The 19,437-nt window shown below is 39.3% G+C and overlaps 2 protein-coding genes across 2 annotated transcripts in view; one reads left to right on the forward strand and one right to left on the reverse strand.

Moving 5' to 3' along the window:
• Window positions 1-12,574: 12,574 nt before the first annotated feature.
• On the reverse strand, window positions 12,575-16,397 carry LOC118340363 (potassium voltage-gated channel subfamily S member 3-like). Its single transcript, XM_035678262.1, has 2 exons — window positions 16,273-16,397; window positions 12,575-15,704 (listed from the first exon to the last, which is right to left on the reverse strand). Exon 2 carries the CDS (start codon window positions 15,698-15,700, stop codon window positions 14,201-14,203), a length of 1,500 nt encoding a protein of 499 aa, XP_035534155.1. The 5' UTR covers window positions 15,701-15,704; window positions 16,273-16,397; the 3' UTR covers window positions 12,575-14,200.
• A 1,465-nt stretch (window positions 16,398-17,862) lies between these two features.
• The window catches only part of LOC118340356, a 7,455-nt gene continuing 5,880 nt past the window's right edge, over window positions 17,863-19,437 (forward strand). The window contains exons 1-7 of the mRNA XM_035678255.1: window positions 17,863-17,930; window positions 18,017-18,075; window positions 18,151-18,237; window positions 18,317-18,438; window positions 18,533-18,676; window positions 18,830-18,928; window positions 19,022-19,183. Of these exons, the coding sequence (XP_035534148.1) occupies window positions 17,908-17,930; window positions 18,017-18,075; window positions 18,151-18,237; window positions 18,317-18,438; window positions 18,533-18,676; window positions 18,830-18,928; window positions 19,022-19,183 (696 nt within the window). The 5' untranslated portion in view covers window positions 17,863-17,907. The remainder of the gene's footprint in view (window positions 17,931-18,016; window positions 18,076-18,150; window positions 18,238-18,316; window positions 18,439-18,532; window positions 18,677-18,829; window positions 18,929-19,021; window positions 19,184-19,437) is intronic.

Here is a 19,437-nt window from a genome sequence, read left to right on the forward strand (position 1 = left end):
AATTTAAAAATAATGCTTTTAAAATTACTTGACAAGTTAATTTGCATTTGACCTCTGCATGGTACAAACAGGCAAATGTACCAAAAAACAACCTTTCTTCAGATTTTAATAAATTATTATAGTTTAACTGAATGTATTTACTATAATTTACACATCCGGACACTTCAAGCCAGTAAAAGTAGCAACATGATTATAGTATTGTGTTTGGATGGTGGCTTAGCAGTCCTTGAAACTCAAACACAGTTGCAAGATAAAGATAGTCCATAAACTATAAGACTGAGCTACAAATCAAACTTCAAGTGCACAGTGCTGCAAAACAACTGAAACTTGGGAGGATGAGGAAGAGTCCATCACGTAAAGAACAAACTCAAGCCGTCCATTTTCCCACAGTGACAGGTGGTTCGTTTAGCTGCAGAGGTTTTGGACAGTTTGATGCCAGTGACAGCACATATACAAACACGTTAAGTCTGGGAACCCTGTCAATTATTACTTCTTCTGTTATTTGTTCACAACGTGTACATTGTTACTTTAAACTAACTGACAGCAGCTCTTCCAGTTGACACTGTTACAGTGGGGGCAGTGGTTAAAGAGGTACTGGGATCTTTTACTTAACATAACAATGTAAAATTACGCCTGCATTAAAAATGCTATTTACATAAAAGTACAAAAGTATTTTCAGCATAATGTACTTAAGGTACACAGTAGAAATACTTGTGACAGATTTTTTTGGATCATAAATACTGATGCATTCAGGTTTTAGCAGCATTTTAATGTTGTGAAACTAATTTTAAGTACTTTATGTACTGTACTTTTTTATAAAGCTGTAAAAGTACAATATTTCCCTCTAAAATGTAGTGGAGTAGAAGTATAGAAGTAATATTAGATGAAAGTACTCCAGTAAATTATGTTAAAATTGTATTTAAGTACAGTACTTGAGTAAATGTTCTTAAATGTACTGTTTATATTTTTTTCACATCCTTTAGGAGGATAATATTTTAATACTTTACTGGCCTGAATAATCTTTTGCATAAACCAATTTAGGGTTAATGGGCTGAAATCTGCAAATTCACCAATAAAGTTTTTTAAATAAACCAAAGGGGTCATTTTTTCCTCATCTGCGTATTGGCTGGTTGTTCTTATCTGAATCTCTACAGCTTAAAGTCTTGTTCACTCAGACAGGAAGACATCCCTCCTCTTTCTCTGATGGTTTCATGTTTCAGACTCCATCTTTGTTGTGACTGGAGTTGCCTCGCTGCATAAAACACGACATGCTTCTTTCACAGAGCAACACAATCCTGGTTCAGACCTGCAGACGGGAGCTTTCTCACCTTATTCTGACAAAATAAACTTCAGTAATTCAAAGACAACAACAACTTCAAAAAAATCAATCAAAATCAATAAAATGCATAAAATCATAAATTGTAGTTTAATAGCAGCAGTATTTTGACAGCAGCGATTCACTGATAAACCAACATTCATCCTCATAGCCGTGGTTCATTTCTTTGTTTTGACACATCTGTATGCAGAAATGAAGACGACGTCACATAAATCTTCTCTTTAGTTACACATTATTGTGCATCGATCAATAGTCACATTTTCTCTGGTGCCTGAGAAAGATCTAAGTCAGACTTATTGTCTATTTAATGACCGCACACAGAAAGCTGTTATTTCAGTCTCTGCTCAGCGGCTGCATTTTGCACCCTGTGTGTTATTAGACGAGACAATTGCTCTGTCCAAGAGTGCTTTCTGTGTTTACATATTCAGGTAAATACACTGTCGCTGTCTATTACACAGAGAGACTCTTGTGCGGCTCTTTGGGCTTTTTATTTAAATTGAACTGACAACTCCAATAACGTCCACATCTGGGCTCCAACATAAACAACAACGCTCGTACGAAGATTTTGTGTTTGTAACGGTGTATATGGATTTTGGAAACATGTTATGTAATAGAATATTAATGATGTGAGGATGAATCCACGTTCAACTTCAACCTTGCTGATTAAATGCGTGATAAAGTTCACTGAATACCAATAAGCAGCAGCAGGTTGGTTGGTACACTTGTGTCCCGCAATAAATCTACCAGGTTATTTTTCCTCCACAGATATATGATATTATGGAGGAAAACAGGGTCATCTCTGTTTGTGCTTGTGTATTTCATAGACTTTGCTGAAGTCTGAGCTCAAAATTACATTAGAAACTATGATAAATTGGTTAAATGAATCAAGAAAATGTAAATCAATAGTTTGCTTACAACAGTGAAGAAGTTTAGTTGCTCTCTGATTTAGGTTACATCTCAGGAAAACGCAGGCTCCACCAAATTAACTGATTAATCACTTTGGCAATATGCCCCCCAAAATAATTTTATGGATCATCAGACCAGAACAGCAGTCCAAGGGTGGCTTGTGCTTTATATTAAATGACACTGCTGTTTTCTGTTAGCTTATATTTAAAGATAAAATCTAGAGAGCAGGACCAAGAACATTTTTTGAAAGTGCACAAACACGAGCAGAACTACAGCGAGCAGAGTGAACTGCACACTGTAATTAGATGTACTTTCACCTTCTGCAAATAAGATTTTGCAGTGAGATTAATCACACAGGAAGGAATAAAAAAGTCACAAATCAATTATCAACAAGGTCATCTCGGGCTAATCAAAGCAATCACAGCGGCCGCAATAAGGCTCAGCAATGCAGCGGTCAATTACTCACTGAATAATGCCCTCAGAGCTTTGTTAAGTGCTTTTGATCTAACAGCACAGCAAAGTCGATTTCCATTTTAATGTTAAATCGACAACGCAAAGCAACGCTGCTTGTAACTGACACTGACAGTGACACACTGAAACCTGACACGGGCAACTCGACCTTGAGAGTTCGCTGTGTCATATCAGACTGCAGGAGAAGTAGAAGACAACAGCAAATTAGTCCGAGAGAGTTAAAGAAAGAGGGAGAGAGTTAGAGAAAGAGGGAGCGAGGGAGAGAAAGAGGGAGATGACCCTGTGAGGCCAACATGCCCCCAAACTTTAACACGAAACTTTTTCTTGGAGGTGTTGGAGGTAATGGAGACGACATTTCTCCGTTCGCCCATTATTACTGCGGTTAGTTGGGAGGTGCGACAGATGTACCTGATAGTTTGTCACCATTAAAGCTGTAAGGTTCATTCACTTTCACATTATTACTTTGGGATTTGTATATCCTCTTTATAGTGCCACATTTCCACATTTATCACTAAATGAACAGAAACAGTGTCTCTTTCCACAGAATTCACACATTTTTCTATTGTCAGATAGATAGATAGATAGATAGATAGATAGATAGATAGATAGATAGATAGATAGATAGGCCGTCCTTCTTTAAAAGTTACCTTTAAATTGGTTTCTCATTTTCCATTTTTTAAAGCACTTTTGCAAGGATTGAGGGCATTTGTCATAATTTTAACATCATATAATCATATAGTATAACTTTACAATATGGATGTTACCTTCTATCTGTTTAATCACATGCACTTCCTTGTTATAATTGCCAAAAAAAAACCTTTACAGTCATTCACCAGCGACGCTGCAGCAAAGACAAGTGCACAAGATCTCAATGCATAAACTAGCCAGTTAGAGAGAGAGATTAAAGCATGTTGCATAAACTACAGCTACAACAGAATTGAATAAAGCTGCTGATTCTTATCGATTTTTAATTACAGACATTTATTGATGCTCTGAAAGGCTGAGTGGACACAATTACGCATTCATTTTATGGCACGGCAGTTAACATCAAACGACTGTAAAATCTGCAGTCGAGGTTAAAAAAAAGACATGCTGCGGTAACTTTCAAGCTCTGATGGGTTTTTTTTATGGATACGTGGGTGCATTTTTAGTAAAAGTAATAAAATCATACATCTGTGTGATGACTGCATGTTGGCAGATCGCCATTGGTTTTACCTTTTCAGTCATGAAATGAGTACTGCAGTGGCTGAAGGTTTTCAGGGTTTAACTGTAAGAGTTTTGTTGATACAAGAATGATTTTATGGCCTCTACAAAGTTAAAGTTTGGAATTTGTGTGTGGAGGGATGAAGGTTTTAAGGTAAACAAACAAAAAAAGAAAGCTTTAAACCTGCATTAAGTGATTTTTTGGCCACCTAGGGCAATGCAACAAACTGTAAACACATGAACATAATCACCTTATAAAGTTGTTAAGTAAACAATATTCACTTTCCTTTCAGCTCTGTTTTTGTCTCCATCACCTCCTAAAGGGAAACGTCTGGTTCTTTAGCTGCTAAATGTACCGCTATGTTCACCAGCTAGTCACAGACTTTATCATGTTTGGACATTTGGTGCTGAACAGGTAGCGTACAGGGGGTTTATTAGCGGAGTAAGAGTGGACCAAAACAGTAAAGTTGGGGGCCATAAAACCAAAACAATGAGCTGAAAGATGTCCCGAATGCTCAATGAAGCTGTGGGCTGTTGGGTGATAGGTAGTTGGGTTTAGTGACTCCCATGAATAAACTACACATAGTCATTTTTTCCATTGACAACTGGTGGATAAAGTCCACTGGTTGGAGCTCCAATGCCGGGAGATTCCCTCATCAGAGACCTGGATGAGACGTTGTGCAGTAACTTTCAGTATTACTTTTCGAGCCATTTAAATGGACAGTTTAATTTGATTTTCCTACATTAGTTACATTAGATTATCCTATAAAGCACGAGACAGTTCCCATTAGCAGATATTTCGGCAGTTGGTTTCAGTTGAACATTCTGTTGCTAGTAGCAACCACTACTGACAGTTCCATAGCAGTTTAACTGAAATTGTTACAACCGCCATTTTGTCTGTGACAAAACAATATTTGACAAGCACCTTTTATCTGCACTGCAAATGTCGTTGTTGGTCCTTTATCTGTAGATATTCTTTTTAATAGCGTTGTTTTTGTGATTGTTGATTTGTAGTTTGTTTATTTACTTTTTCTGTGATCAGTTTACTACAAATTAGCAAGCTAACGCTAACTGTTCAACTGTAGCTAGTACAGCTAGTTACAATGCTGTTGGGCTAACTGTTATAATATATCTGTTTTTACTTTTAATCTGAACTGTGTACTACCTACTTCATAAAGAATCAATGTTGTATGAGGGACAATACAACTAATTTGATAGTTTTTTTAATCTAGTTTCCTAGTTTAGATATATTATTGAGGTGTTTATGAGTCGACAGTTATAATAATACACCATTGTTTCTTTTCGAAGAATGGGAAGCAGAAAACAATAGAAAGCAGGATAAGGTTACCAGCATTAATAACGGGAAAAAAAAAGAAAATAATGCAGAAGGAAAGAAGGACTCCGGATATTTTCTGACATTTGAAATAAATAACTCAACAACAATAAAGCAAACAGGAGGTGAGAAAGAGAGAGGAAAAAAGAGAATCTAGCTTCCTTGATACTGCAGCAACTATTTTTATTACTGATTAAACGTTTCAGTCTTTTTTCAAGCAAAAATGCTAAGAATGTGATGGTTGCAGGTTTCTAAATTTATGGGAAATTTCTCTGTTGCGTGGTCTTAAAATGAATATCTTTGAGTTTTGGACTGTAGTTTAGACGAGGGTCTGGCACACTGGGATGGACATTTTTCACAGTTTTGTGACGTTTTAGTGGCCAAGCAATTAATCAAGAAATTAATGAGCAGATTAATTGTTCACTGTAGCCCTAGTACACTTACTCATTTTTACAATTTCATTGGTGTAACTCTTGTTTGTGGTATCTAATCTTTTCTTGATTTGTAATCACTGTGATGTGATTTCTTTTTTTTAACCCAATACTGTTTCACAATTGTTTCCAGTAAAAACGTCAGAAGCCAACATTGGAAGTGTGTTTATCTCATGCAGCTATAAGCTTACATGCATACCGAGGTCAGAAGATTTTGAGAATCATGTCCGAGTGGCTCTTTGCAAAACATGTTTTCGTCCTTTCACCGGCCCATCCCTGTTCTGTTCAGTCCCCCTTCTTCTCCCCCTTTCCTCCTCCCTTCTTCTGATTCATTAGCAGGACTCGGAGCCCTCCTGCCCTCTTTTACTGCCTCCATTAAATTCTTTCTCTCTCCATTGCAACTCTCCATGGATAGCGAGTGCGTCAGTTCATCATCCGAGCTAAGAACCGCAGCCGTGTACTCCACATTTTTCATCCTACCCACTTTATCTTTAGTTAGGCCCAGCCCAGCTCAGCTCAGCTCAGCTCTTTCTCACTCTGAAACACATTAATGAAATGTAAATTCAATTTCGTATAATGCTTGTGAACCTGTGATTAACTGTTGGAGAGATACACTTTATCAGGAACTTGTATAACAAGTATATCTTTCCTTACTGTATAAACTGAAAAAATATTTGTATTTTATAGCTATTATATAACTGTATTTGTAAATACACACTGTTTGACTAAAGCAAATAATGAAGTGGGACTACAGCTAATAAAATGCCCTATAAACATAAATTGAGGACCAGTAAATGTGCATTATTACCCATTTAATTTCAATGTTGGGAGTGACTAATGGTGGGAAATCCTTGTCCAGAGAGACGAATTAAAGCTTAAAAGTAAAATACCGCAGGGTCAGTCATTAAAGGCCCATTGGAGGAGGATCTACTGGCAGCAAATTAATATAATATTCAAAGGTATGTTTTCATTAGTGTATAATCACCTAAAACAAAGAGTTTTTGTTACCTTAGAAGAAGCTGTTTTTATCTACAGAGGGAGAGGGTCCTCTTCCACAGAGTCCGCCATGTTGACCCGCCATGTTTCTACAGTATTTGTGTTTTTTGCCAGTTGCGTGGCCTATGTACATTTCTCCTACACACTGGTCCTTAAAAAACATTACTGAAACAGATAAAACTTTATTTTAAATTCTAGTTTCCAAAAAGGCTAAATTTTGGGAAAATGTGGCCTAAATATTTCACAGTTAATGTTGTATAGCTTCAGTGAAATAGTCTGAACAAGTCAATACAGAGTATGTGTATAATACTGTCAGACAGTGTAAAATAAGTTGATTTGAAAAACCATGAAACTACTTAAAGGAGCAGTTTGTAGGAGGAGTGTTTGGTTTGTCCATTCTGGGCTACAGTAGAAACATGGTGGACTGCACGGGTGATTTTCATTATGCTAACGTGTCTCCTTGTTTTCCTCACTCACCTCCTTTCCTCGCATCTTAGCTCCTCCTAAGAACAATTTTAAAACCTTACAGTATTCATTTAGATATGTAAATTGTTTATTAATGACCATTATAGCAGGATCATTGCTGTTGTTGCTCATTTAATATTCATTTCAGATCAGTGTTATTTGTTAGGATTACTTCGGTTATGTAGACTATTACTTGCATTATTGTTATCTGAACTATAATACACCACCATAAATTAAATCATGCCAAACATACAAACGGAGGTGTGGTATTTTGAGATCAGGCCTCTTGATAAAAGACTTCTGCGTAGGATTCACTGGCGTCTCTTTGCTCTCATCTCTTCCAGGTGAATTTAAGAAATTGGAAGATCCTTCATGATGACGGAGGGGGAAAAGATTTCACAGGAGGCAGCCCATGGAAAACATTCCTTTATTCAGGTGATTATACGGAGGATAAGGTAGGGTAAGGAAAACATACCTATACTAAATAATTACTACCTCCCACAATTTTAAATACAGTGTTTCCGTAATGTTTATACACTGGGATGTTTTAAGCTCTGCAGCAACCTTGCAGTGTTATTGCTGTAACCTCACGTAACCTGTCCAAACAAATTGAATCCTTCCTGCAAAGGCAAATACCCAGAGGAGCTTGATGCTGCTGTGAGAGGTGAACCGGAGTCGTGTTGAGAGCAGAGGACTGAGGTCAGGTCAGGCCGTGTGGAGGCCTGAACCCCCCTCTGAGATGGATACAAGGCCACACACGGGACACTGGATTATCTGCTTATCTCTGTCTTTGTAATTGCTGAGGGTTCAAGGTCAGAGAAGAGTAATTGAAATGCCATCAGCCTTCTCTTGCTCTTAATGGGATAAGTCACACTGCCTTGTGTCCAAGGTGAGGTGAAGGTGAGTTTGCCCCCTAGTTGATCATTTTATTTTGTCCGAGTGGGACAAGCCTGATATTTTTCATTATTAAATCCAGTTTAGTCATATTAATGTCAATGTGAGCCATATTTACTCTCCCTTTTTAATCCAATATGCTTTATCTTTGTCTGTAACATTAAGATGAGTGGGTCAATATGCTTTTCTTCCAGGGGCCAGCCCACGTCAGAAGCTAATGAGTTGAATTTAAAGGGTAATGGAAAATTCCATTTTGTTAGACAGCCTTATGTTGTATATTGATGAATGAATGAATGAATGATTTAGGAAGATCTATTAGCTAGACAGATAGGGGCTTTGGCGTTTCATGGCCACCGTAGTTTTCTCACTTGCGCTCGGAAAGGAAGGGTGGCCTAAACCGACACAAAAAAGTAGCATCAATGATGTCAACAGCTTTATCTCCATGACAACAGGGCAAACTCCATCCCTGTAAATCTGTATTCAGACCCATGTAGGGACTCATGTTGCAGACTTAGCTTAGGCTATAAATGTTGTGGTATGTGGCAGTGGTCCATTTTCTTGTCGCTACAAAAATGAACATTAAATAAATAAATACATGTTTTTAACCTATTAGTGCATCTCAAAGACAAATTCCCAGGTTTGTGATGGAAAATAACATTTTCTGGTAAAGATAACTAAAATAATAGATTACACAATGTATAATTGTAAATAAGTGTAATAAGGCTTGTCTGACTGATTTACAGCAGATTTATGTGTTGTCCAGCCAAAAACTCACCCTGTGTCAGAATAATAAATGATTATGGACATGCACAAGAACATCTAGCCTCACTCTAATGAACCTACATGAGGGAGAAATATAAACAAAGTGGTTTCTTTGTTGTATCTGACCATGAGCTGAAACCACACAGCCGCTGGTAATGGCTGAGTGAAAGCGATCTGGCTGTACTCTGTGGTGACTCGTACCATGTAATGAAAGTGTAATCAAAACACTGCAAATGAGCTGAAATTACAGAAACTAATGGGAATATTAAAACTCTTCCATTCAGCTTGGCTCTTTACTCGCTTTGATTCCCTTCAAGAAAACATCTCCACTTCCGAATCATGTTCCAGCTCATTAACATTTTACAAATGTAAAAACAGTGGATGTGTTTTCTTTTTAGAGTTGGGTCGATTGTTGAAGCACAAGCTGCTATCACAAGACTGTATAAATCACTAATGCTAATGAAGTCTATCAGTTAAAGCTAGTTTAATTTATAAAATTAGTTACCATTAGTAAACCATGTAAAGCTGTTGTTAGGAAATATTGTAATAATGTGTAGTAGTTTATTTATATGTGCATATATTAAAAATGTGTCTCGGGATTAGCAGTATTGTGCTGCAATTTGAGGTATTTTTTTGTGAAATACCATTTAAATCTCAATATTAAACTACATTTTCATCAAATGTCAAGTCAGATATGTCAACCGTATTTAATGTTATGGCTCTTTTAACCGTCAAACAGGTCACACTGTATGTGCAAGCTAGTGTTTTGTTAGTTAACATTACACCTGGTAGTTCGTATGTAATTCTTCTAACCTCCACATGAAAAATAGTTTGTGGTGCAGTATTTATTTACTAAATCAGTTACTAAACACTTAATCCAGGCTAAGTTTAAACATATGAGGAGCTAGTGCTCCAGCTGAATTGTACACAACATCCCCTTTGCCTTTTGCACATTCATCACTGCAGTGACCTTTTCTTCTGTGTGAGGAGGCAGAGGGACAAATGCCTCTATGGACCCCGAGGCCTTATGTAATATGCAAGTTCATACCCTTACCTGGGAATAAATGTCAGATTTTCCAAGTAAAGATTTATGTTTTTCTCTTCAAAAACTTTAACCAAAACTGCACACATTGATCAGCTTGAACGCCTGCCATGATTCGACGCTCTCCATCTCTTCTCTGCAGTGACTGTTGTTTGACATTAATGTCCACTAGACTCTGCAGAAATATCCCCTCCTGACAACACTGCAAGCTGAGAAACATCACTGTCTCTATTCTGCACACAAACAACTCACTTCAAATCAACATCAAAGTGCAGGCCGGTTATTACAAATATAAATCTCAAAGAGAAAGAAAAAAACAAAACAGGTTAAATAAATTTTATTGATTTGTTTTTACTTCCCACTCATGAAACTGACCACAGTGTTTCTGACAGGAATTCGATTGTTCAGTGACACCTTTTATCCTGGTGGTTTAATGCTCCACCACATCCAATCAGCTGGGATTACGCTTTATTTGACCCAGCAGAAGTATCCTGGTAGGCAACTTCACAGCAGCCTTAATGTAATGAAAAAAAATGCCTAAAGCACAAGTTTAAAATACAACTCTCTTCCACTACACTGACATTTGTGCTGACATACTCACTGTGACCTTTACAGGTAATTGGCTTTTTTTCCCCCCTGTACAATAACAAGACACCTACCAATGTCATTAAAATGCCCACTATGTAATTCAGTATATCAATGTACAGTATATCTCGTTGCCTTTGAAGAGTAATTTAACCCTAAAGAGTAAGTACATTTCATGTACAGTAACTTTATTACAATATCAATTGATCCTTATTGCATTTTATAGTTTATTTGAACAAAGGCTATTCTCTAGAGAGAGAGAGAGAAATTAGTCTATCCACTTGAACCCCCCCCCATAGCTGCGACACACGACAACAACACAACAAAGGCAATGTTACATTCACATATAGTCAGCAGTGTAGACAGTACGGAGTATAAAGACTGAGAGTTAACAGTAGTGGAAAGAAACACTACAGTAGTAGAAATATTGCTGTGTTGACCAGCTATCACTCATCTGTTACTTCTGCTACACCCTCGCTAGGCTAAGCAGGGGATGCATTCATTTTTGTAAAATGTAAAGGGGGGGAAGTTAAAACAGTAACCCAGTACATACTGCAAACAAGAAAAAAACCTCTAAAGGCTCAGTCATTATGCATTAAACATAAAATGTTCTGCTAAAATCATTTCTTTTCAGTGGAATCGCAGCTTGGGGTGAAGTGGATTTGCACAAATCTTTCTTGTCAAGTTCTTCTTTTTTTTTTGTTTTACTTTGTCCTTTACGCCATTGTTCAATATCTTTTCATCTTGACAGTCAAAACATGGAGGAACATCCACTTTTACATAAAAATCTCTCTGTTGTATGTGAGTATAAAGTTCTTCAGAAGAGATTAATAGTTTGCAGACAATTGTGAAATATTGTCCCATGAGTGACCAAGCTAATTAGCTTGTGTACTGACAGTTAAAGCTAACTAGACTGGAAAACTTCATGTCTCTTTACTGGGTCACTTTCTTTACAGTATCAATAAAAGAAAATACATATTATCCTGTCCAAGTTTTGGTGTATGTGATAATTTGATTACTGTAAACACAAATGTATTTAGGAATATGTGCTGCGTCTTAAAACTGTATTTTCTACTTATAACCCAGGCTGCAGCAGCAAGTACACAGCCCCGACAGCCCCGATATATGGGGTGCATGCTCCACCAGGCGAGCCACCAGGGCGCCCTTAAAACTATATTTTGACACTAAGTTAAGAGGAGCCTTTAGGTCCTCATCATTCAGTTTAAAATCGCTCAGTAACTTTGACTTCAGTGACAGTTATTATAAGTTGCTCTGCAGTACTGTAACAACTACAGTTACTCTCATAACAAACAAACTTTCTGGAAGTCAGATGACAGAGACCAGCTGCTGGAAATGATGGGAAATATAAAGACACACATCCTGACAGAAGTTCAATAAGTGAGCGCATTTTTGCTGACATAATATTGACGTCCAACAGAACCCCCTGCTCAAAGCCATGAGACCGGGAGTAATGGCGAGGAACACAAAACTATCATTATCTGTTGCCGACGGTGCCGTATTGTCATCTGCGACTCCTGTGATGGATTCCTCAACAAAAACACTGAGATCCCTGTTCACACAAACATCGGATGCAGATTACAGATCGCCCTGGGAGTCTTTAACCTCAGTTTCAGCTGAGGAGATATTGATTAATGTTGTTTTCCACCAATACTTGATTTCTTGTTTTTACCTCACTGTACCCAACATGTGTTAACATTTTTCACAGCTTTCCACATTGTTAAATTACTTTCTTATATTCTTATGGGTGTTTAGGTGTACTCATTGTAACGTCAATCAAAGTGTCGGTATAGCAAGCAATGATCATTACATGGATCCATTATCATTTCATGGCACACATAGTTCATTTTTACAGCCAATACTTCAACAACATATTCCCCTCATTACCTCCCTTTCTTTTGTTTTTGCAGTGGTTTACAACTTGTCTGGCTTGTGAATCCTTAAAATAAAGCAAATTATGATGACAGATTATGGCTTCAGTGTTGATAAGATTTATTAGCAGTTCAATAATTTTTTCCTTTTCAGATTAATTAATTTGGAAAATGTATTTGAAGAAGGTGCAGAAAGTAGTTGTTGTTTTTTTTACAAAAAAGAGCAAGAATTAGAGAAAAGTCAGACAAACAAATATCATTTTGAGTGATAGACAATTTTTTATCCCTTTATTTATCTAATGACCCCTCGGATGTTTGTTTTTTTAACAAACAGATCCAGTTTTTTCTATGTAACGATTGCATTCAGTCATCTGTAAAGCCACTGTCAGGTACTTCTGTGTGTATTATCAGGAGCAGTTTTTACTGAAATCAATACTTGTCTCTATACTACTCTCTACTTGACTCTGTTTGTCGTTACACTAAATAGCAGCTGACAAAGGCCAAAAGCAGAAAGTTTGAAGTAAGCAATATGCTAATACGCTCTGTCACACAGGAAGCCCAGTGATCGAAACTCATTTACTACTATTAACAAATAATCAGACAGTAATGGGCTTATCTGTTAAGTTTAGGCTGCAGTCCATCTTTACACAGCCGGCTCTGGAGTAAGAATTGTGCATCAGTGTAGAAACCAACCCCCTCAACTCCAAAGTGGCCCTCATTTTCTGTCATTTTAACAGGTTTCTTCCACTGAACTGCCAGTGGAATTCAGCCAGTGGATTAAAAAAAAAACATCTGCACTCACAAAATAAATGGTTTTAAGTAACATTTGTGAGTGTTTAGCTCTGAGAGTAGATACTTCTGGTCAAGTGCATATGGTCAACACCTTTGAGACCCCTGTAGCGATCTTTTACATCTCTTGCTCTAGAAGGACAGCGGCTCATCCAACCAGAGATTATAGCAGGGGACAGGAAATCAATACTTTGAGGAACAGAAGGTAAGGAAAGTTTCCTCTACAGTTCCAGTGCATTAAACAACATGGTTGATGATTTCCATTTAGATTTTAGTGTCGTTTTAGCCAGGAAGTATTGCCATTGCAGTATTTTGCACATATGGCCGTAAATAAATGCACAGAAGCTGGAACTGGAAACCTTATCTGAATGAGTAGTACGACTGACTGTATGCCATGTCACAAACGAGAGGCATATTTCTTCTGATTCACTGAGTTTTATTTCATGTCCACATGAGTTGAGTCACCCAGCATGCCAAAAACAACTGTCCAAAACAAAAAACGTAATAACAATAACCCGGCATATCAGTGCTTTTCAGTGCTCTGAGAGAGTTGCGTGACCTCTCTTCATCAGCATAAATAATATTGCATAATTCTACACAACTATTTATATTACTCTCTTTCAAAAATGTTTGTTGTTGTTCATGCAGACTGTGTAACATCAGCCAACTTAGAGATCTATAATACCATTCTTAAACAGTGTTGTTGTCATTTTAGACTTTATGCATCCGTTGAATTCTCGGTCTGAACTTTTCAGCGAGCAGACAAATCAATACAGGGCATTACTTTGAAAAAACATTAACATTATAGCCTCCTACATGCATCATTGCAGTTTTCTCAAGCAGAAAATGGGCTTCAAACCTCTGAGCAAGGTTCAGATAATTCCCTTTAGATTTCCCCAATTTTAGTGACGCTGTATATTTCACAAGCTATTCCCCTTGTAGAAATAAAAAAAACTTCATGGCTACGATATTTCTCTGTCAAATCGCAGGAGGAAGACAGTGGAGGGAGGCAGGGTCAGTGATGGAGCGCTCTGCCCTGAGAGGCACGGAGTGACTTGCAGTCATAAAGGGGGCGACACCGGCGAAGCGGCAGGAATCTCATTTTGCTGCCCCATTTTCACAAGTATCATTATCATACACCTCTATGTCCTGGAGACTTGATGCATCTGTATCGTCCCCTACGCTGCTCTCACTGTTCCTGAAGGCGAACGCTCCTATAAAGGGATACACACTTTCTGTGAACAGGTCTCTGATGTTATAATAAGGGAGTTCTGGGTCTTGTCTTTCAGGCTTAGTGATACACTGTTCCTCTATGGCTTTGTTTCTTTGATAGTACTTTGAAAACTTATTGAAGATGATGGTGATGGGCAGAGCCACCACTAACAGGCCACAGATGATACACAAGGTGGCCACTATCTTCCCCGCCAGCGTCACCGGGCAGGTGTCACCGTAACCGACTGTTGTCATGGTGATCGTGGCCCACCACCAACCTGAAGGGATGGTCCCCAAGTCTGTGTCCTCCTCTTCTTTCTCTGCAAAGTAGATGAGGGCGGAAAAGATAGAAATCCCCACCGAGAGGAACAGAAGGAGCAGACCCACCTCCTGGTAGCTGTGGCGGACGGTGGCACCCAACGCTCGCAGCCCAATGGAGTGGCGAGCCAGTTTGAGGATTCGGAGAACCCTCATGAGGCGCAGAACCTGCACCACCTTCCCCACGTTCTCTAAGTCCTCATTCTCCTCTGCAGCCTCCTCATCGGCTGTTTCCAGAGCTAATGTAGCATAGAATGGCAAAATGGAGGCAACATCGATGATGTTCAAGGGGTTTCCGAGGAACTTCCTGCGGGAGGGCGCCACGATCAGCCTGATGATGAACTCAGCGGAGAAGCAGGCAATGCAGATCTCCTCCAGAATGGTGAGGACGGGGTCTTCGATGGGTCTGTCATTGTCGTCCACCTGCTGAAACTCAGGCATGCTGTGGACACACATGGCAACGATGGAGGTCAGCACCAAGCTGAGGGAGGCCACGGCGATGATCTTTGAACCTCGCGAGTGACCTGGATCCTCCAGCCTGAGCCAAATGTAGCTCCTCAATTCTGCACACCAGGCACCTTTGAACTTGGCCAGGTCCTTATCGAGAGCAGAGAGCTCCTCAAAGGAGGAGTCGAAGCTCGGCTGCTGCTGGTCGTCGCTCCTGATGTCCCAGTCCCTGTCCTCGATATACTCCTTCCTTTCGTGGTACCAGTTGTTACAGCAGGGGCTCAGGTAGAGCTCCTGGATGCCCCAGTACTCAATCTCCTGGCTGAAGGAGAAGACGCACACCTCCTCCATCATGTGGATGCGTCCCGTGTGGTAGAAGTTGAGCACACAGAGGAAAACCCGGGGATTCCTGTCGAAGTAGTACTCCTTCTCGGCCGGACTGTAGTCGTCACACAGCTCCAGGATCGCCGCCTCGCTTTGGCAGCGCAGCAGACGGGCCAGGCGTGTGTGAGGGAAGCGGAGCAGCATGTCCGGATCCACTTCATGTCGAACCCCTCCCACGTTGAGGTGGACCTGGTCCTCCTTATTGCCCTGCCGGTGGAGGATATGCCCATACCCCATGGTCCTGATGATGATACAGAGATATTACAAGAAATTAAGTCTGTAAATTTTATATTTTTATGACCAGAAAATGCACCACAAGCACATACAGTCTGGATTATAAGTGGTACATTTATGTGAAGAGATGTCTATTGTATTTGACTGCACTGTTTGTAGAACACATTAGTCCTCTGAAGGAAAAAAAATCAATACAGCACACGCAGGAAATGGCTTGAGCTGGAGTGAGTGAAGAGGCGTGAGGTACTGTCACTTCTTTGAGGGCTCAAGCACAGAATTACCACTGAGCATCAAATTACAGAGCAGACTAGACAAACTCAGAGGAAATGAGTGGCAACAAGTTGAAACTGAACCCACAGATCATTTCAAGCAATTATTAAAGCCTGTTAAAAGATTTGTTTTCCAGCATTTGTGGATTTCTGTGGAAATGTCCTCATATTTATTCTTCCTGGCTTTCAGAGCTACGCACTGGTTTTGCATGGAACCAACATTTCTTCACCAAACCCTATTTGAAAATAAGTCTATTACTTTTTTTATTACAAAAACTGAATGCAAAACGTAAAGATGACACGTACCTGCACTCGGAGCCTTTCTTTCCATGAAAATAACTTTTATCCGGGTGGTTTAGTTTTCACATTCTGGTTAAAAAAAGAAACGCCGCACACACAGCCGGTCTGTGGAGGGAGTGCGCTGCTGCAGCTTCACGGACGGGACAAGACGAGCTGGAGGCGGGACAGCGGCAGTTTGATCCCTTTTACAGGGAGCAGGGAGGGGCGAGAGAGGAAGGGAGGAAGAGGAGAGGAGAGGGAAGGGTGGAGACTGTACAGATGGAGGAACACCCTGCGAGAAATGACTGTAGTCAGTTTTATTTTGCCATTTTATTTATTATATCACGGTATGCCTGTAACATTCCTAAATGATGCTGCAGCTCTGTTGTGATTTAATCTCTGCGATTTATTTGACTTTTTTCATGCTCCTGCAATAATTGTATGCATATTTATTTATTTATTTTTTTTAATTTGCACTTGTATTTGGAAAACTGCTGCAACTAAAGGCAGCTGGCCCACACAGACTGCTCGCTGGAAGGAGTAAAGTAAAATCACACTGACATTTCAGTCCTCTGTGAGAAAGCACTGCTGGCAGGATAACCAGGCATTAACACTGTATTTGGCAGCGATAGGGAAATGCAACATACCTTTATAGTGAGTGTTGTTTGACATGTTGTAATCTATAAAATAATAAGTTTTACAATCCCTCATTGTATCGCCTCAATAAAAAAACATCTTTAGTGTCCTCCAGATGTGCTGCTTACAGCTATTCCTCCTAAAAGCACCAAACCCTTGCTCTATTTCTGTTCTAGTCCCTAAAATTAATGTGGCATTTTAACATCTCTCTGCCTCATCAGAGAAAACACACATTTGTGCACCTTTTTAGCACAGTGTGTGTTAATTAAAGTTCATTAAAGTTGTGTGCTGTTCTCTACCACAGCCAGGAATAAATTACCAACTGAGCAAAAATGGACCCAAAGATTCACTTTGCCCTGTTTAAATACAACAAATTAAACTTAAATCAACTAAAGCCGCCCCAATTAAAGTAAGTATTCAAGAGGGGCCCTGTGACAAAATTATTAGTCCATCAACATAAGATCAGTCATTGAATCCTTTAAGACTTTTATCAAGCAAAAATCCCCAATCATGATCTCTTCTCTGCTTCTCAGGTTGCTGCTTTTTTTTTTTAGTTACACAGGTTAATCCGGCCAGTTATTATAGCACAAAGATGTCAGATCCTTATATCAGTGGTGAATGTGGAGATCTATATTGGTTGCGTTTGAAGATTGGAGGGCCTTTTTAAAAATCTTCTCCACTGACTCTAAAAAAGAGATCTTTTCCTGTTTGTTGGTTTGGTTTCACGTCATTATTTGATACATTTTGTACTCTTACTTTTACATTTTTTAAAGAAACCCTGAACATATGGTGAGATCGTTGTAATAAAATTAATTTCTTCAGATTCAAGTCAGCCAGGAGGACAACCTCTCAGCAGTAAGTGTTGAGTCTCAGTTCAGACAGCGTGCGCTCACTTATCCCCATCAGGCTGTAATAGGATCCACCTGTGTGTGGTTGTATTTGAACCTCCCTCAACCTGCTCAAAGGGTCTATAAAAAATGACAAAAACAAGGACTCTGAGGTTACTGGTCTCCCATCTCTTGTGCCATGGGTTGTTTAGTTGAACTGGGGTTTGTTGTTTTGTTTTTATCCATTGCTTTTACTCAAAGTTTAATTTTCTTTCTTGCCTCTTTGAAAATGATTCAATCTCTTTCAGGTGGTTTATTCTCCTGATAGCAGTTTTAAATACAGAGGCTCAAAACAAGCCCCCTATAAGTAAGTGATTTCCTAAACATGGGTCACTTTACAATCACTGTATGCTCCTTTACTAATATAAATGTTTAATCTCAGATATCCAGTCAAAATGCCTGGGGAACGTCATGCGTGTGGATGTTGGTCCACTTGGAAGTAGTCTTCTTGAAGTCGCTGCTGTTTTAAGTGAGGCAACATTTCTGAATTCATTGTTTTACTTTTGTCTCACGTTTTCTCTCTAACTGGCCCTTTTCTTCTTCCTCAGATTACTCTGCCATCCTTCTTACACCAAGCTTGGCTTCTCAGTGTGGCTTCAATGTGAAGACAGACCAGTTCGGGAATGCCATGATTTATGCCTCCCTTCAAAACTGTTTTGCTCAAAATGTGGTAACGAGACTGGAAATGTCATTTCTGTAGCGTAGCACCAAATGTGTTTTTTAATGTGGTTAATCATTTGAGTCTTATTTCCATGTGTTTGCAGGATGATAAAGCATTTACAACAACACTCAATCTTCGACTGTATGGGAACCGGATGGTTGGAGACGAGCAGTACCAGGTGTCTGAAACCTGCCAGTACACTCCCTGGGCCTCAAGGGAAATTGTCTGTGACCACAACTTCATGGAGGCGAGTGAATGCAGCAGGACTCTTAGGGGTCATGTTGCAGTCTATATGATAAGTGGCTTTATTTTCCCCATATGAGCATCAATGCTGGTACATTTGCTGTCTCTGCAAAGGGGGAGAGAGTCATTATCACTTATTGAGTGGCCTCATTTCTAGGTGTCTGTGAAAAGGGCAGCTCAGCATGATTATGCGCTGCCTGAACATCCCATCCCAGGAGATAATTCAAACTTTGGTGATCCTCGACGAGCTGCTGAGGTTTGATAAGCTCATTTGTTTTATTTTAATATTCTGAGAACACACATTTTCTGTATTTAATGACATGTCCTGACATTTGCCTTGCACAAACAGCCCATAAATGCAGAATTCATGAAGACAACGCTCGTCTTCTTTCCTGAGGAGAAGATTATGAAGGTGGCCAAAGCCCAGAGAAGTGGTTATTGGATAGCAAGCACTGCTTCAAGGCTGGTTCTGAGAAGTCCAAAGACTTCACCTGAGACGTACCCCCAGAATGTAAGGGGACTGGCTGCAGTTCACTAAATTTCAAATGGCTGGATTTGCTATCTTCCCCCTCAGGCAACCTCTTGTTAAATTACTTGTAGCCCATTAGATAACTCACTACTTGCTTACACTTGCAGCCCGTAAACTACTCAATTTAGCTTAAGTAATGTAATCAGACTGCTTTTAAATGGATTACTTTGTCTGAAATCCAGTTGGCAGAGTTAAATCCATTGAGCTCCTTTATTTTATATGCCCCCCCCCCCCCC

This window comes from Morone saxatilis, unplaced genomic scaffold (genome assembly GCF_004916995.1).
Source record: "Morone saxatilis isolate NCDOM2014 unplaced genomic scaffold, NCSU_SB_2.0 Contig7, whole genome shotgun sequence".
Classification (NCBI taxonomy): domain Eukaryota; kingdom Metazoa; phylum Chordata; class Actinopteri; family Moronidae; genus Morone; species Morone saxatilis.

Excerpts from the sequence above, each read along its gene's own strand:
- LOC118340363 (XM_035678262.1), bottom strand. The coding sequence starts at position 15,700 with ATGGGGTATGGGCATATCCTCCACCGGCAGGGCAATAAGGAGGACCAG.